This window comes from Lissotriton vulgaris, chromosome 1_1, assembly GCF_964263255.1.
Source record: "Lissotriton vulgaris chromosome 1_1, aLisVul1.2, whole genome shotgun sequence".
Taxonomy (NCBI): Eukaryota; Metazoa; Chordata; class Amphibia; order Caudata; family Salamandridae; genus Lissotriton; species Lissotriton vulgaris.
In genome coordinates, this window is record NC_141685.1 from 1096072555 (window position 1) to 1096092240 (window position 19686).

General features: G+C 48.1%; 1 protein-coding gene across 1 annotated transcript in view; it reads right to left on the bottom strand.

The window, feature by feature from the left end:
• ACO2 (aconitase 2) overlaps positions 1 to 19686 on the bottom strand; it is a 340183-nt gene that overhangs the window by 63793 nt on the left and 256704 nt on the right. The window contains exon 15 of the mRNA XM_086963512.1: positions 16287 to 16478. Coding sequence (XP_086819638.1) covers positions 16287 to 16478 — 192 coding nt within the window. The remainder of the gene's footprint in view (positions 1 to 16286; positions 16479 to 19686) is intronic.

The following is a 19686-nucleotide window of genomic DNA, read 5'->3' on the forward strand; positions in this document are numbered from 1 at the left end:
GCGCACGTAACCAACAAAGAGATGGTCATCCACCCGTAACTGGCATGTGCGATCCAAATAGAATGAGAGCGCACGTTTTTGGTCCAGACGGTGGAGCCTCTCTTCCTCTTTCGAGGGATGAGGAGGCGGAAAGAAGGTAGGCAAGGTGATGGACTGCCCGATGTGGAAGGCTGTGACTACCTTGGGTAGGAAATAGGGTCGCGTCCGCAACACAACTTTGTCCGGATGGACAGGAAGGAAAGGAGGTTTAGAGGAAAGAGCCTGGAGCTCACTCACCCTCCTGGCAGAGGTGATGGCAACCAGGAATGCAGCCTTGAGAGTAAGGAGACGAAGAGGACAGTTATGAAGTGGCTCAAAAGGAGCGCCCATCAGATAAGTCAGAACAAGGTTCAAGTCTCACTGAGACATCACGAAAGGAACAGGAGGAAACATAAGTGGTGCCCTTCAAAAACATATTTACAACTGGGGACTTGAACAAAGAGGGCTGATCAGGGAGCCTTAAGATGGCGGAGAAGTAGCCCTTTATAGTGCCTAGAGCAGAGCCCTGCTGGGCAAGAGAAAGAAGAAAGAGGAGAACCTCTGAAAGAGGACCAGAAAGGGGATCCACAGCCTTTGCTGTGCACCATGCCACAAATTTGTTCCACCTGCAGGCGTATACAGATTTTGTGGAGGTACGCCTGGCTGCCAGAATCACATTACAAACGTCAGGAGGCAAGTCAAATGAACTCAACTGCCGCTGCTCAATCTCCACGCATGTAAGTGGAGACTGGACAGTTTCGGGTAGTGGACCGTCCCCTGCTGCAGCGACAGAAGGTACTCCTGAAGAGGCAGACGAATCGGGGGATCGACAGACATGCTGAGTAGCTCGGGATACCAGTATCTTCGTGCCCAGTCCGGAGCCACAAGGATAACTTGGGCCTGGTCGCGTCAGATCTTCAGCACTCTGAGAAGAAGTGGTATAGGCAGAAAGGCGTATAACAGACTCCATCTCCACTCGCGACGAAAAGAGTCTTCAAGCGAGTGCCGCCTTGGAAATTCCAACGAACAGAACTGATGACATTGCGCGTTCTCTTCTGTGGCGAATAGATCTAACCAAGGCTCTCCCCACTGCTGAAAGAGGCCTTGCGCCACGTCCGTGTTCAGACGCCATTCGTGATCCATCATGCACCGACGGCTGAGTTGGTCCGCCCTGGCGTTCAGGGAACTTGCCAGGTGTTGAACCATCAGGGTCACGCCCTGATGTTCCAGCCACTGCCAGAGGGGCAGAGCCTCCTGGCATAGGGTCCACGACCCCACCGCGCCCGGTTTGTTGTAGTATCACATGGCGATGGTGTTGTCCATGAACACCTGCACTACAATCCCGCGGACAGAGGGGAGGAATTCCTTCAGTGCAAGCCGGATCGCCCGCAGCTCCAGAAGGTTGATGTGAAGCAGGGACTCCACCGGAGACCAGAGGCCTCTGATCTCCGCCTCTCCCATTTGGCCCCTCTCACCCCTGGAGTGACGCATCCGTCACAACTACGTGCTAGGGTTGGGGTAGGGAGAGAAATTTGCCGCTGACCCAATCCCGGTCCGTGAGCCACCACTGCAACAGTCTGGCAGTGCCCTCCGAAATCAAGACATGGTCGTACAAGTTGCCCTGATGCTGGGCCCACTGAAACTTCAGGTCCCACTGCAGAGCCTGCATCCGCCACCTGGCGTGATGCACCAGAAGGGTGCAGGAGGCCATCAGTCCCAGAAGCCGAAGCGTCAACCTGACCGAGACTCGGGATAACGTCTGAAAGATCGGAATCAGAGCCTGAATATCCCGAACCCGCTGTTCCGGAGGATAAACCCGAAACTGCGCCGAGTCTAGAACCGCTCCGATGAAGAGGAGCTTCTGAGAGGGACACAGGTGTGACTTTGGCACATTGATGGAGAATCCCAGCAGGTGCAGGAGGTCGGCCGTAGTCTGGAGGTGGCTGACGACTGTCTGGGGCGAGCCCGCCTACAACAACCAGTCGTCGAGGTAGGGGAAGACTGAAACCGCTAACCTGCACAGATGAGCTGCGACCACCGCCATCACATTCATGAATACCCGTGGGGCGCTGGTAAGGCCGAAGGGGAGCACGGTAAACTGAAAGTGCTCGTGGCCTACTGTGAACCGCAGGTAACGCCGGTGGGCCGGCAGGACAGGGATGTGAAAATAAGCGTCTTCAAGTCCAACGCTACCATCCATTCTCCCGGGTCCAGGGCAGCTAAGACCTGAGCCAAAGTCAGCATCTTTAACTTCTTCCGGAGGAAGCCGTTGACGTTCCGTAGGTCCAAGATAGGGCGTAGAACCTTTTTGCCTTTCTTGGAAAACAGAAAGTAGTGGGAGTAACAACCACACCCTACTTCTGGCCTAGGAACGCGCTCGATGGCCCCCTTGGCCAAGAGGGCCGTAACTTCCTCTCGCAGAAGATTCAAGTGATCCCCCGACACGTGGTGGTACTGCTGTGGCATGGCTGGAGAGGTCGTCTCGAAGGGGAGGGAGTAGCTCCTTCGGACGATTTGCAGCACCCACCTGTCCAATGTGACAGTTCGCCAGTGGAGGAGGTGATGGCAAACCCTGCCCCCCACTGGCGCCATGTGGGCCTGAAAGCTCGGATTAGGAAGGCTTTGAGGCGGATGCTGCGGGGGTGGATGTGGATTGGCCTCGCCGTTGTCCCAGGGCACCGCCACGGCGGTTACCACGTCCGCCACCGCGCTGGATGTTAGTCTGCGGCCCATGGCTGGCAGGACGTGTGGGGGCGCCCCTTCCTTGGCAACAAAAGGAGCGCAAGGCAGCAGGTTGCTGGCGCGGGGCCGACAGGCCCAAGGACTTGGCCGTAGCCCTTGAGTCCTTAAAGCGCTCAAGCGAACTGTCTGCCTTGTCGCCAAAGAGGCGACGGCCATCAAACGGCATGTCCATAAGGGTGTTTTGGACATCAGCCGAAAAGTTGGTGGACTTCAGCCAGGCGTGGCGACTAATCGCTACCGTCGTTGCCATCGCTCTACCTAGCGAGTCCGTTGTATCAAGTCCACACCGGATAGAGTACTGTGCCGCATCTCGGCCCTCCGCAAGGGCTTGGGCAAGTTTAGTCCGGGCCTCCTCCTGACATTGTGGCAGCACGGCTGCGACCGTGTCCCACAGAGAGTCTGTATAACGGCCCAAGAGGCACGCGGTGTTAACTGACCGCAACCCCAAACTCAGTGAGGAGGGGAGTGGGGGGGGGGGGGGGGGGGGGCAGGGGGGGATGGGGGTGGACAGGAAGCAAGGGTCATCCAGAGCGGGGTGGTGGTGTCTGGCCACGTTCCTATCTACAGGAGGATCTGTAGCGTGCCTGGACCATATGCCTAGAAGATTGTCAGATAAGGCCTCATTAAACGGCAGCAGAGGCTCCGAGGAGCTTGCCTGCGATTTAAGGACCTCAATGAGGGGGGGGGGGGGGGAGTCAGAAGAGAGCGAGGTCGCCTTTTCGACTTCTTGTGCCTCTTACCTGAGGACTTTGAGCCAGAGGAATGATGTCAACTCCCGGAGCTATGATGACCCTGGCCTCGCAACCGGTCCCTCGACCTCCTTCCGGACCGGGACCTCGAACGACGCGGGGCCGACTGCCGGAGCTCGAGGCGCTTGTGGGACCGCTCCCGCCTAAGTCTTCGACGTCAAGGCCCGGCAGTCGGGGCACGAATTGTCACTGTGGTCGGGCCCCAGGCAATGAAAACACCGGCGATGGGGATCGGTAACCGACATCAGTCGGCTGCAGTCGACGCAGGGTTTGAACGCGGGCATCCCTTCCGGCACCGTTCGACTCTTATATTGAAGGAAGGGCTCCTTTATGCCTGTAACTCGCTGACCCTCCTAGCTGAAGTCAAGGCTAGAAGAAGAGCCACCTTCCAAGTATGTTATTTCAAGTCTGCTTTATGTACTTTATGTATAGGCTTGAAGGGATGCTTCATGAGCTGTGACAAGACCAGATTAAGGTGCCACATTGGTGGAGGAGGCTTCACTGAAGGGAAGGCTTGAAAAGGGAATTTCATAAACTGCTTAACAATCCTTGCCGACCAGAGCGAAGGGCTTGAGGATGTTCTTCTGAAGTGGGATATGGCTGCAAGATGAACTTTAATAGATGAATGAGCCAGGCCCGCTTTCGCCCAAAGAAAGAATGTAAGGAAGGATTTCATGAACAGAGGAAGAGAAAGGATGAACTTCCGGGTCACGGCACCAGTGGCAAAACCTCTTCCACTTCAACCGGTAGGTTTTGTTTGTACTTTGATCACGAGCTTCAGAGAGAATCTCTCTACATTCCGTCTAACATCGAGAAATTTTCTGTGCTCAGGAGCCATTCCGATAATTGCAGGGATCGGGGTTCCGGATGCAATACTTGGCCCCAGTACATAGTCAACAGTGATGGGCTTGGTTTCAATGGCACTGAATGCTCCAGGGATAGAAGAAGCTCCGTGAACCAGTACTGGTGAGGCCAAGATGGCGCTATTGGAATCATTTTGCATGGCTGCGTCTTCAGCTTCTTGAGAAGCCTGGGGATCAGAGGAATGGGGGGGAAGGGCTAAGTGTAAACAAAGGCGACTAACCATGACATCAAAAACGCATTCCCCAAGGATCCCCGATGGTGATGCCAGCTTGGCAGAACTGGCATTTCTTGTTCTCCGGTGCAGCAAAGAGATCTATGGCCGGTCTGCCACATAGACAAAAAATCTCCCCTTGAGTCTGCTGATCCAGCACCCATTTGTGGCTGACTGCCTTCAGTCTGCTTAGTGTGTCTGCTGTCTCATTGAGCGTCCCTGGGAGATGCTACGCCTTTAGTGAGACTCCATGCCAGATCGCCCATTCCCAGACGGTCTGAGCTTCCGCGGATAGCAGGCGAGATCTTGTGCCACCCTGCTTGTTGATATAATGCATGGCCGTAGTGTTGTCTGTTCTTATTAAAACCGAAAAATTCTTTATCCTTGGGACGAAAGTCTGTAAGGCTAGGCAAATTGCTCTGAATTCCAGTAGATTGATGTGTAACAGACGTTGGTGGAGCAGCCACCGACCACTTAATTGGAGGTCCTGCAAGACTGCTCCCAACCTTCCAGTGATGCATTGGTTGTGATAATTTGAGGAGCTGGTGAGACCATGAAGGAGAGACCTCAGGAAATGTTCCCCTCGCGAGTCCACCATGAGGCGGCTTCCTTCATTGGCGTAGTTATTGTGAAGTCTTCGAAAGATCCTTCCAACTGGCGCCACTGCAAGTCCAGCTGTTTTTGAAGAGGGCGCATTCGTAACCTGCAGTGAGGAATTGGAGGAATTCAAGATGAAATGGATCCCAGAAGGGACTTGTAGAGGCAAACTGAAAGTGACCTTTTTCGAAGTAGGTGGGCCATTGACTTTAGCTTTGCTAGTCTTTCCACTGTACAAAAAGCCTTGTTCTGAGACATGTCAAATATGGCTCCCAGGAATTTGGCGCTCATTGAAGGGCACAAATTAGATTTTTCCGCATTGAGGATAAGATCCAGACTCCTGAACAGCTTTGTAAATGATGCCACCGACCTCTCGGCTGCCGTCTTGGTAGGAGCCTTTAGCAACCAGTCATCCAGGTAAGGAAAAACCTGGTGCTGTTTTCCTTAGAAAGGCTGCCACTGGAGCTAGTATTTTTGTAAAGACACTTGGTGCCTTTCTGAGGCCGAAGGGGAGGACCCTAAATTGAAAGTGGCTCTTGGCTACTGTGAAGTGAAGAAACTTCCTGTGGGATGGATGAATGGGAACATGAAAATATGCATCCTCTAGATCTAGAGTAGCCATGAAATCTACTGAATTTAAAAGATGAAGAATGTCCTGTAAGGAGACCATTCGAAACGACTGTGACGAGATCGGCGTTGAGCTTCCTTAGATCTAGAATAGGGTGCCACTTTTCCACAGTCTTCTGAACGAGAAAAAAAACAGGAGTATAAACCCTCTCCCCTTTGTGAGATGGGGACCGGTTCTATCTCTTCTTTCTGCAGCATCTGTTGGAACTCTAAACGCAGGGGACGAAGATGTTTTGTTGCTGTGGCGCGAGAGGCCTTGGTTGGAGGAGGATCTACAAACTCCAACGTGGGGCCAAATTGGATGATATTGAGAACCCAACGATCTGATGTTATTCGACGCCAATCTTGGAAGTATTGCAGTAACCTGCCCCCAAAGGTGTTACATGAGGAGGAGAAACGGTAGACAGAGCCAGGCAGCCGCTATTGGCGCCTAGAGGACTCCTTCCCCTGCCGTTCCGCTCTTCCTCGGTTCATAGATCTTTAATAAGATGAGGACTGACCTTGCCGCTGGTTATACTGTAGACGGTAAGACTGCAAGGCAGGCGAATACAAGGAGTACCGGTAGTTGCTGGTTCCCTCGCCTGTATGAGGGAAGACTCTGCCTCTTGGACCCCGAAAGGGGACCTTGCGGTACTCCAGCATCCCTAACGCACGCACCGTGTCCATGTCTTTTTTTAATGTCCAGGAGCACATCGTCTATGTGTTTACCGAGGAGCGCTTCTCCAGCCATGTTTTGAACCTCCAGTCTGAACGAGGTAGCACGAAGCCACCCTTGGTGTCTAAGGACTGCCGCTCCAGCCAGGGAACGGAAAGCAGTTGTTGTAATGTCCATTGCGTAGTCAATTACCTCCAATGAGGCCGTCTCTCTTTCCTGGAGAATCTTTTTTGCTTCTGCCCTGCTGTCTTCAGGCAGTTGGTCTAAATAGGGAGAGGGGTCACACCACATCTGGCGGTCGTAGCACCCTAAGATGGCTAAAGCATTAGCCACTTTGACAAGAAGGCTGGACATTGATGAAAACCTTTTGCCAGCATTGTACAAGCGTCTGCCTCCTTTATCTGGAGGCGTAGTTAGAGGAACTGATGGATTTTTTGATATCCTCTGTACTGCCTAGGAAATAACAGTCAGACTTCGGTTGGCTCACCAGGCAAGCCGGGCTGTCCACCAGGGCCTTGTATTTTTTCTCTAAACGAGGAAGCAACGTGACCACTGTAGCTGGGGTCTACATAACCTTGAGTCCCTCTTTCCCAAACATGACCAACAATAGGGATTGTCCTCACAGACCGTTTAAAAGGCTCTTTAAAGTCATACAAGAAACCCTCCGACTGTACTGATGGCATAGGCAGATTGAATTTTATAGCTGCCCTCTCTAACAAATTATGGAAACCACCTATGTCCTCAGATGGAGAATCCACTGGCACTGGAGAAGGGGAAGCAGGAGTAGGGATAATGTAATCATCCCTTTGCCTCTCCGGATCCGGGAGATCTGTCTGTCCCTGGTCATCAGAGGTATCATCCTGGCCAGGAGGAACTGTAGGTAGTGGATACACTATTAATTGCAGTGGAGGTGGTGGCAGCCGAGGCATAGAAGGCCCCGCAGGCGATTGAGCAGGAACTGAAACGGGTTCCTGTGCCGGAGATGGTGTTGGAAATCTCTTTTTATAGTCGGAGAGCATTAACTCCAAGTCTGAAATCAAGGAGGATGGCATACAGACCATCTCCTCCTGATAACCTCCATGATAGTCCTGGGGAAAATCATACTCCTGTTCATCACCATACTCATCTTTAGAATCCAAATCTTGGCACTTAAAATGCAGTTCAGAAGGGCTATGTGCAAAGCCATATGGACCTTCCTCCTCCTCCTCCTCCTCCTTCTTCTTCTCTAGGAGGTGAGTAGGCAGCAGAGGTGTCACTATGCTGGGGAAGTGATCTCAGGAGCAATGTGACGTTGCCTGACGATTACAGCTAAAATTGTATCCGTTGTCAACGATGTAGATGTAGTCATTGTTACCAATACCGTCATCACAGTCGATGCAGACGTCGTCGTCCCTGCGACTGTCACCCTTGTCGAAGTCTTCGAGAATATCTTCACCATCACTGATAACCCTGCATCAGCCATCACAGCCGCCGACGATGAAAGCTGCAACGTCGGTGAAGGCAAGAAGACTCTTGTTGACAATCCCGTCGTTGGAGCCACAGAAGACTGAGGAGATTTTACCTTTTCGCTGCGCATTGGCTAAGATGATGATGGTTTCTTCGTCTACGGTGTCGTCTGCAGCGTGGTCGACGGCGGAATTCTTAACCCGTTTTCCCTCAGAGGGAACAGAAGGATAAGTTACTTACCTGTACTCCTAGTTCTCTTCCAGGGGTATACTCAAAGTCATAAGCAGTGAATAATCCCCGCCCACGTTCGGGGACCCCGGAGCGCATGTATATGTGTATATGTGTGTGTATATGTATATATATATATATATATATATATATATATATATATATATATATATATATATATATATATATATATAAGTTTGTAAACTTTTTAAACTATACACCTAAATATGTATGAACGTACATATATGTAACTATGCAGCCCAAAGTGAGAACTCCAATCAAAATAGGGACAAACAGCCAGAAAAAAATTCAGCAATACTTTTAGTAATAAAGAACATTCAAGACTACTTGTAATAGAGACCATACATCCAAATGGCTTCATACAAGAACAAGGAAAAAAATCAAGTCATTGCAGGTAGTTTGGCCCATAGGCTGCATAGGAATAACTGTCCTGAGACAGAAAAGAAAACTGCCACCTTGCCTTTAAGAATCACCAGAAACTAGGCACTTCGCCTTTAAGAACCTCAGAGAGCCCTCTGCTCCCAGCAAGCACCACAGGTGACAGTTAGGTCAGTTCTTTTTGTAAAGGCGTATATTCCAACATGAAAAAACCTTGTACCCACTTTGCTCATCCGGGGAGGAGGGCGGGGTGCTTATGACTTTGATGAGTATACCCCTTGAAGAGAACTAGGATTACAGGTAAGTAACTTATCCTGCTCTTCCAGGGGATAATCATCAATAGTCATAAGCAGTGAATAGAATAGCAAGCACATACCCCACACTTCGCAGATGAGCAATGTAGCACAAGGAATACAAACAATTAAAAACAGATGATACCATTCACTAACCAAACAGATTTCTCAGAGATGCTTGACCTACTTGAGCATCTGCCTCAGCGTCTGAATCTAAGCAGTAATTACGAGAAAAAGTATGAACAGATCGCCATGTAACTGCTTTGCAAATCTCGGCTATGGGGATATCTCCAAGTAGGGTCGTGGTAGAGGCCTTTCCCCTTGTCGAATTCGCTTTAGGTCTCCCCTGAAGAGATTTATTCGCTAACTGATAAGCCAAGGAAATACAAGAGACTATCCATCTTGAGATGGATCACTTAGAGGCTGTTAAACCAGTATTAATAGGACCATAATTAACAAATAATAAGTCTGTCTTTATGATATCCTTGGTTTTGTCCAAATAAAACTTCAACACTCTCTTAAATATAAGGAATGTAAGTCTCTTTCAGGTGGAGTTGAAGGATTAGGGAAGAAAGTGGGTAAAGTGATTCCTTGGTTGATGTGGAAATCAGATACCACTTTCGGCAGAAAAGTAGGATGAGTTCTAAAAACTACCCTATTTGCATGAAAAACCGTGTAAGGTTCCTTACAGCACAAAGCTTGTAGCTCGCTAACTCTATAAGCTGAAGTAATTGCCACCAAGAAAGACACTTTCCAAGACAGATGCTGTAAGGAAGATTTGTGTATAGGTTCAAATGGTGCTTCCATTAACTTGGTATGAACTACATTGAGCTCCCAAGGGGGAGAAGGAGCTCGCACTGGTGGAAACACCTTCTTTAATCCTTCTAGGAAATCTTTTACTACAGGCATCTTAAAAAAGGAACCTTGCATAGGAGACTTTCTATACGCTGTTATAGCAGCTAAATGTACCTTAATAGAAGAGAATTGTAGACCCGACTTAGCTAGATGCAATAGATATGGTAGAATAACCTGTTCCTGTCTTTTAATCGGGTCATGTCCATTATTCAAGCACCATATATAGAAACGCTTCCATTTAAAAGCGTAGGAAGCTCTGGTAGAAGGTCTTTTAGCTTCCTTCAGGATAGACATACAGTCCGCTGGCAAGTCTAAATGCCCTTATTGCAAGAGTTAAGGAGCCATGCTGTTAACCTCAGCGAGGGGAGGCAGGGACGAAACACTCTCTCCCCTGACTCCTGGATGGTAGGTCTGTACGACAAGACAACCTCCGGTGTTGAACCTTGGAAAGTTGAAGAAGATCCGGGTACCACCACTGGCGTGGCCACTCTGGGGCGATTAGCATCATCCTGGAGTTGGTCTTGTAAAATTTGATGATAACTGCCGGAATGAGAGGCAGTGGGGTAAAAGCATAAAGCAGGCTCTGGGTCCAGCTTAACAGTAGTGCATTCCCGACTGACCCTGGTTGGCAAAACCTGGATGCGTAGACAGGGCATTTGGCGTTTGTCTCGTCTGCGAACAAGTCTATATCTGGAAAACCCCATCTTTGAAAGATATCCAGAGCAACTTCGTTGTTGAGCACCCAGTCGTGAGCGTCTATGAAGTCTCTGCTTAAAAAGTCCGCTTGGACGTTTAAGACACCTGGAACATGGACTGCCTTGAAGGTCAGATTTCTGGCAAGTAACTATTTCCAAATCGTTTGTGCCTCCTGGGACAGAACTCTGGATCTGGTGCCTCCCTGCTTGTTTAGATAAAACATTGTAGTGGGGTTGTCTGTCTGAATCAAGAGGGAGTTGGACCTCAGAGATGGGAAGAAGGATTTGAGAGCAAAGTGAACAGCTCTTAGTTCCAGGAAATTGCTATGGTAACCTTTTTCCGTGTCCGTCCACAGGCCTTGCACTTGAAAATGATCCATATGAGCACCCCAGCCCTGCAGGGAGGAGTCCGTGACGATGGTTTGAGTCGGAGTCTCTTGGAGAAAAGGAACACCCGTCATCAGGTGTGACCTCGTCATCCACCATCTGATGGAGTCTTTGGCAGACTGGGGGAGAGATATGCGATCCTCCCAGCTTCCTGAAGCCTGTGTCCATTGGTCCTCCAGAGTTTGTTGAAGGGGACGCATGTGTAACCGGGTGTTGGGTACTATGAAGATACAAAGGCAAGGGACCCTAGGAGAGAAGACACCTGTCTGACCGAAGGATGGAGAGATTGAAGTAGATCGAGACTTCATCTTGATAGATGCAAACCTCTCCTCCGACGCTTCCTTCCACGGTGTCCAGAGATTAACCGAGGTAGTGAATTTTTTGAGTGGGAGTGAGAATCGATTTCTTGTAATTGACTTTTAGCCCCAGAGTGCTCAAAATCTTGAGGCTGTACGACAGATGAGACTGAAGCAGAGATGGAGTGGAACTCTTCAGAAGCCAGTCATCAAGGTACGGGTAAATGAAGATTCCCTTTTTGTGTAGAAAAGCCGCCACTACCGCCATGCACTTCGAAAAAGTTATTGGTGCAGACTTGAGTCCGAATGGCAGAACTGGAAACTGGTAATGGCGTCGAGCCACCTGAAACCAGAGTGGACAACACGTTGAGAGGAAGTGTCCCTTCATGGTTTTGGTTGTTGTTTTGAGGTAGAGATCTGCTGTCTGTTGTTGCCTCTTCCTCTCCCTGTTCGTCTTTGATGAAATGGGATCTTTGTTGCTGCCTATTACCCTGCAACGACCATTGGGACAACTGACCCTTTTGTTGGAACTGGAGTTTGTCACTGGAACGAAACACAGACGAAAATCTTTTTTTTCTAAACCCACAGCTTTAACTGTATCTAAATCAGCCTTCATTTTCACCATCTCTTTGTCATCATGAGGACCGAAGAGGGAAGAGCCATTGAACGGATGGTTTGTGATCTTGCGCTGCAAGTCCGTTTTGAGACCAGTTAATCTGAGCCATGAGGAACGCCTCGAACAGATACCATGCGCATATCCGTGGGCAGCTAGATCAGCAAAATCCGCGGATGCACTGATCATTTGATTTGCAAAAAGACCCCCTTCTTGCAAGATTTCTTTAAGATCCTGTTGGTTTTCTTTAGGGAGTTTATCAGCAAAGCGAGTCAGAGTCCCATAAGGATCTGTCGTACCTCCCTACTAGAGCGGAGGCACTTGCGACCTTCTTGAACGAAGCCGATGTTCTGCACATCTTCCTGCCCATGGAATCCATTCATTTACTGTCTCTGTCAGAAGGAGCTTAAGCGGAAGACATAGTTGACTGAGACTTCCTAGCCGCTGCCTCTATGATGGAATCTGGAGGTGGGTCAGAGCTTAGAAATAATGGATCCTGATCTGGGGCCTTATATTTTTTGGCTATCGTTGATGGTACGGAAACCACAGCTGCAGGTGTTAAAAAGGTCTGTTTGGTAAGATCAAGAATACCAGGGACCAAAGGTTGCAGCGGTCTAGATGAGGTACGCTGATGCAGGGTTTCGAATATTACTGAGGCCAAAACTGTAGGCACTGACAGTTATACTCAGCTTATTTTCTCCACGACACAATACCTCATTGAAGGTAGTTAAATCGTCAATAGGTGAAGCTCTTGAGGGAGGAGTAGATGTACATATTGCAGAGTAATCCCTCATTGACGTTCTAGTAGAAGAAGTCGACCAGGTAGGAGATCTTCGTCGCCTTCTCTTTGGTCAAGAGTGGAAAGAACTAGATCTATCCCGTGTATGCCTCTTATGGGGACGAGGAGAGCATGACCTGTGAGGGGTTCTTCTCTCTAGAAGACAGAGCCATAGGAGATCTTGATCTTCTAGGAGACACCTGAGGAGACCTTCGAGGAGTCTGAACCGGATTTCTTGATAGATGGGAAGGAGAGTAGGTTCTGGAATAGTCCAATCCAGAGCTGCTAAGGGGTCGAGGTTCTTCATCAACCACCGGAGAGCCCTCCGGTGAAACCTGGACAATGTGGAGACCTGGAGAGTAAGAGCCAGCGGGAGATTGAGGCACTGCGGCAACTTCCTTAGATGTCACAGCAGGTTCTTGGCCTCGACGTTGACAAATGTTTCTCCCTCGACGTCGATATGCGCTCTTTCCTCAGCGGCGAAACCACTCTCTGCAAAGAAGATCTCGACGTCGATCTTTCCTGATGTCGAGATGACATCGACCACCTTCGATGGTGTGGTGATCTTGACGTCTAGCGATGAGCAGCCCTTGACGTCGAATGTTCTTCATGCCTTCTTGAAATCTGTAAACTCTTCGATGACTACCTACGGCGAGGTGACAGAGTGCCAATCTGCCTTTTTCTTGATGATGAAGAGGCAGTTTGGTGTCGATGGGTTGGAGTAGAGGAGGGCTCTTGATGTCCAAGGCCACTTTCCAGATGAGCTGTTCCTCTCTCCGCCACTGCTTGCAGGCGAATCCTCTCTCTATTCCCGACAGTCCTCGAGGAAAACTTCTTGCAGTGGTAAAAGGAGTCTACTTGATGGGAGGAAGGAAGACAGGTGATACACACAGTGTGGATCCGAAACAGCCATCTTCTTCCCACAGGATGGACATTTTCTGAAGAGAGCTGTCATTCTGACAGAAAAAGATGGACAATGTCCGTCAGAAAAAGATGATAAAACCTTCACCAGCACAGGAAAATTGCTAAACAGCAAGAAAAATAACAATTTCTGACTAAAAGGTCAAAAAACTGTCGAGCTCAAGCTCCAGGATCCTAACTGTCACCTAACTGTCACCTGTGGTGCATGCTGGGAGCAGAGGGCTCTCAGAGGTTCTTAAAGCCGAAGTGCCTAGTTTCTGGTGATTCTTAAAGGCAAGGTGCCAGTTGTCTTATGATCAGAGAAAAAGCATGCAAGGTCACAACCTGGGGGAGAGCTTCACGGGGAAAGTCATGGCTCTATACAAATCCACCAAAGCCCAGATAGCAATTAACGGAGCGACCTCAGCGCCCTTTAATCTCGAAAGGGGGACGAGACAGGGATGTCCTCTATCTCCTCTGCTTTTCCTTCTCGCCCTCGAACCCCTGATCAGAGATATCACAGACAAGAGCAGTATAGCGGGAGTAAACATTAACACTACAGCCAAACTGGCTGTCTACGCAGACGACCTACTCATAATAACGGAGAAGCCCACTCACTCTATAACAGCACTCATGCACACTATCGAACTGTACGCAAAACACTCAGGCTACTCAACAGAGACAAATCGGAATGCATGCCCCACAACATACACACAACCAGAAAAATATTAGGCTCCTCCGGACTGGCCTGGAAACCTAGTTCTATCAAATACCAAGGTATCCACTTTTGCAGAACGCCAAGATCAACCCTGGAACAGAATGAGAAAACCATTCTAGAAAAGATAAAAGGTCTGCTAGATTCCTGGTCGCCCAAGTTCATCACCTGGTGGGACAGAGTAGACAATGTGAAGATGATGGTCACTCCCATAGTAAACTACCTAGCTGGAATACTCCCCCAGGCTCTCACGGACGAATTCCACAACAGAATTGACTGGATGCTAAACAATTTTATATGGCGTGACAAAAAAAAAACAGAATCAGCCTCTAAAAACTCAGACTAGGTAAAAAGCTAGGGTTGGACAGGCTTCGCTGCGGAATTTATTCGCACAATAGTGGGGTTGATTTCTTTTCTCCACCGCCGCTTTGGTGTGGGGATGGGCTTGCCATTCTATTCACTAGATTATGACTATACACAGAGATCCCCAACTACAGAAGGAGTAGTTTCTGTCCTGTAACTCCAGTTTTGTAGTAGGGGTATCTCTGTTATATGCATAAGCGCCTGCCCTCCTCCCCGGTGGAGAGATATTAATGTAAGGAATGCTACAGGTCTGGCGTGTTACGCCTTCAAAAAGAACTGAAAGTAAAAGGGACCTGCAGTGCATTCTGGGATACTGTGAAGTTCTGGAAAGTTCTCTTAAAGGCACAGTATCCTGTTTTGAGCCACAAAATGGCAGCCTATGGGGCTTGTCTGTCCATGTCTTCTCTCTATCATTCCAGAGGGTTTTTGCTGCTAAGGCAAGGGAAATCTGGACAGGCTTTGCGGTCTGTGGATTTTTGGTGGAATTTCTAGTTGAAGTACTGGACAGTGTAGCCTGGTTATATGCTGCATTATCCGTCTTTAAATTCTCTCTTAAGTGTCTGTGCATTTCTGCATTTTTTCGACACTTTAAGAGATTATTTTTGATTGCTCTAGGGTCCACACACATGGGCGGGACTATTCACTAGATTATGACTATACACAGAGATCCCCTACTACAGAACATAATTTCTTAGATGGAAATTTCGATTTAAGTATAGATAATTCAGACCTCCTACAACAATGAGCACTCATTTCTAAAACTTGAACAGTGTAGGTTCCACAACAAGAAAGACATTTAAAAATCATGTGGAGTAAGCAAATAAGAGAACATATAAAACTAACACTGCATGAACATACACCAACACACCAGAATGGAGGATGAACTGGTCAGACTGATAGAAATTATAGGATGAGCAAAATTACTTTAGTTAACTAGTACTTCCTGTCAAGACCATAAAACTTAATTTTCTTTGGCCTGATAAGCACTTTAAAATATGATAAACAATTCTTAAGGACATTTAAAAATGAGACTCACTGTCAATCAACCATGCTTTTTCCAATTCCAATGACTTATGGTCAGGATGACAAAAGCCTCAGCTATTAGGCAACACTTTATGGACAGAATGTCAATTATCACAAAAGCATACCAAATGTCTTGCTGATCATGGCTTGATAAACTTGCAGTAGTGAGATTTAAGCACAAATTCAAGTCAAGTCAATGAATTTATATAGCGCGCTACATACCCAGAGGGTCTCAAGGCGCTTGAAGAAGGGTGGGGAATTACTTGTCGAATATCCAGGTTTTAAGTTGCTTTCTGAATGCTAGGTTGCTTTCTCATTCCTTGGTACACTTTATGCATGTCAGAGCCCATCCTACACTTGTAATGAGCTGTGCCTTTTGAAGCCTGATCTCCCTTGTATTAAGCAGCACATTGGACATAGCTGCTCTCACCGTCTTGCAAGGTACTGTGTGATGATTGGGTCCATCCTCAGCATGTTGTAGTAGGACGTTTGCATGTTAAAACTTGTTCTGAGCGAAACCTGGACCAGAACAGTCATGTAGTGCATGCTACAGATGCAGCTGGGGCTTACTCTCACCTTGTGGGTGCTGTGTGTATGTTGGTCACAATCTATACTTGTTATAGCAGCTATGCTCGGACCAGTTACCTAGTCATAGTTTACTTGAGCTTGCAGAGCTCCGACCTTTCCACTGCAGTGGCAGAAATTGGACAAATATCCTTAGACTGTTGTAGATGTGGTGGCAAGCTGGGCCCATGAGTGGAATGTACATTCTGAAACAGTATACTCACCAAGTTGCAGGGAAACGCTTGTGAATCCTATAGTCCATTCTCACCTTGTAGTAGCGGGCGGTGTCTGGAACGGCTCCATACTCCTGCGTTAGAGCGTTCTTTACTGAGTTGGCCTTATTGTTCTCAATGTTGATGGCTCCGATCAGCAGATTGTTTGAAATATTGTCCAGATGACCACGGAACTTTAGCCAAGGTCCCGCCGCAGAGATGTGATCTGTGGTGCACTTCCCCTTTACCTGAATCAGCACACATCAATAGGCTGTTACACAAAGTAATTCAGCTTCTCTAGCATAATAGGCACTGCCTTCAGGCAGCCCAAGAAGCTAAAACAGTAAACAGTACAACAAGCTTCACCTCATTACAGGCTACATGCCCTAACTCCCTAAGCCCAAGCACCAACGTCCATCAAAATCTCTAGTAGTAGAACATCTACAAATGCACAAATTGTTCAAAAAACAAAGGAAGGCCTACTTCTTCATTCGCAGGTCTGCCTAACCTTGGGTGTTTTCTTCATGTCAGGCCTTGCCCCTTATCTTCCCACGTTTTCCTGTCTTGCAGAGCAGCACCACATGAATTCTAATCCCAGCAATTTGTCCTTCAAGCGTTTCTCCTTTCAATTAGTCTTCTTAGTAGACTAAGAAGCCAGACACTCACCTGTTCATAATGTACATTTTTCTGTTTGCTTCTTCTCTGCCTCAGCAGCTTACAGTCTGCATTCTCCACCCCATGCACTCTTAGTGGGTGCTTTTACTCACTGATTTTTCCTAGTTTTCTCCCTCAGAGCAGCTCACTTGCTTCTGCAGTGTGGCTGTGGTGCCTGCTGTGTTTCCCCATACACTTTTCACATTCTCCCTTTTTTCCCTTTGTGCCACTTGGCATCATTTTTCCTTCCCAATGTCTTATCAGTTCATGATAAGACCCAACATACTTGCCCCTTGACGCCCTATGCCACGGAGGTTATTGCTGTACGATCGTTCATCACTCCCTGCTCCCATCTATATGTGCTTTTAGTGAATTTCTGCAAATAATTTTTAACTCCCCATGTCGCTCAACAGTTCCCAATTAAAAAGTTACTTACCTTCGGTAACTATTCTTCTGGTGGATACCTACAGATTCCTAATATCCCAGGCAACAGACTAGGTCTGGAAACGTCTGACATAGATTTCACGCGGCGGTAGAGGACACTGGCTCTATGTCAACATCAGAAGTGGAATCATGTTGATGTTACTGTTGCCACATGGTGCACGGCATAAGTTCCCCATAAGTGTTGATCCGTACCACTACAGGTAGAAACTAGGAAAAACACCAAGAATTATAGCAGTGCAGTGATCGATTTTGGATCCTTATCAATTGGGCCTATGACGATCCTTAAGAACAGGGAACAGGGCATGACCGTTGAGGAACCTGGAGGTAGATAAGGTATCCACCAGAACAGCTAAATACCAAAGGTAACTTTCTTCTGATGGCTACTTCTCCATGCTGATTACTGACCTCTTGAACAGATTTGCAACCAGTGTATCTACCCAGTGAAGGATTGAAGGAATTGTCAGATGAGGAAATCCTGGAGGATGGAGTGGACAAAATAGCCATCCCTCCAGGTGAATCCAAACAGCAGTGTTTAGTGAAGGTAGCATGTGTTGCCAACTTGCAAATATTAGCCACAGGGACACACCTCGTTAAAGCTGCAGTATACAACTTCTTTGCAAGGGTATAGCACATCTTGACACAACAAAATCTAAGAAGACAGTCCTCTTCTGGACTGCCTTCCCTTCTGGATGGCAGTGTACACTAGGAAAATCTGGTCAGACCGGATCTTCTTTGGGGATGGGGGGTCAATATAAGAACAAATGACATGTTTGGGGTCCAGGCGGTGCAACCACTTCTCTTTGGTTGGATGGGTAGTCGGTTAAGTGGTAAGAGTGACAGATTACATCAGATCAAAGATGTCACCACCTTGTGGAAGAAAGCTGCTTAAGTTCTAAGGACAATCTCAAAGCATGAGAACAGAGGCCAGAAGCTCATTATGTGCTGCTCATTGACATGCCTTGCTAAAGTAATGGCAAAACTTAAAACAGTCTTGAGTAAATTAATGCAACGGACTACTGTGGAGGTGCAAAAAGGGACGAGCCATCAAAAAAGAGAACATAATTCAGGTCTCAGTGGGGCATGACCAAAGTAGTTGGAGGAACAGCCGCTTTGGGAACCAATCTTCATCGGTGACCTAGAGGGATGGATGATCTAGGCAGAAAGCCAAGGAATGCTGACCAGGCTCTAATATACTCCTTGATGGTGCCCACCACTGTAAAGTGCCTCTCTGGACATGGTTGCCCCTACTTTTTGAAGGGAAAATGATGTAATTTCGACTGGAAGTGCACAGGTTCCCTGCCAGCCACGTACCCGGTGCAAGAAGCTCTATCCCTAAACTGTACCTTTTGCTTTCCAATTGGAACAACTTCAGTACCCCTTTCAAGTCCCAAGTATATGGTATACCTGGTACCTAGGGCATTGCCACTGAAGGACCCCAAGGGTAGCAATATGAATTGTGCCACACTGTGGTCAGCTCACCAAGCCCATGCATGCAGCCATTGCAGACTGCGTGCCTTGGTGCAGACAAAACCTAACAGTCTACATGGCACACATTCCCGTGTGCCATGCTCACAGACACAGCATGAGATATATGTAAGCCACCCCTCGAGCAGGCTTTATAATCCTAAGGCAGGGTGCACTGCAATATCCTTGTCGGTTCTTGGATATTGTAAGTGAACAGGGAAGCCATGAGTACACAGGCTGGACACTAGTGACTAGTTCCCCAGCTTCATGATGGCTTCTCTATGTTGTGTGATGTTTGGTACCAAACCTCTCTGCATAATTAACCTGCAGCGATTCCAGTGTTAGATTTATTAAATTGAACAGAGAGAACCCTTTAGAGGGGCCCCCTGAAAACCTACCAACCCTCAGTGTGGTCACCGACCGGTCTAAGCCAGCCAGTCACCATCAGACAGAGTTATGACCTCATGGGGTGAGCACCAGCGCTCTCAGAAGTCAAGAGCAAAGCCTGTCCTTTGTGGAGGTGTTAATTCCCCCCCTCCCCCAAGTCAGTTAGAGCCATCTGTGGCAGGAAGCTTCAAAGGCCTTGCTGCCTCTGAAACGCAACCCCAGCCTCTCCTGATAGGAGAAGGCCCTGCCTCCTATCCTTACCCCTTTTGGCAGGATGACAGGTGGGAAAACAAAGTTAGACTATCAAAATCTGGACACAAAGGTGAGGAACGCCAGGAGAGCTAGACAAACTGCTTCCAGTTTGAATATGATGATGCAATTTGGATACATCTGTCACTAACAGTTACATGGTAGAAGGCCATCACTTGGAATAAGTTCTTATCTGCTAACCAGAATCCAAGTCCACTGCAGTGACACTGAAGATCACAACTGCAAAAACAAGGTAAT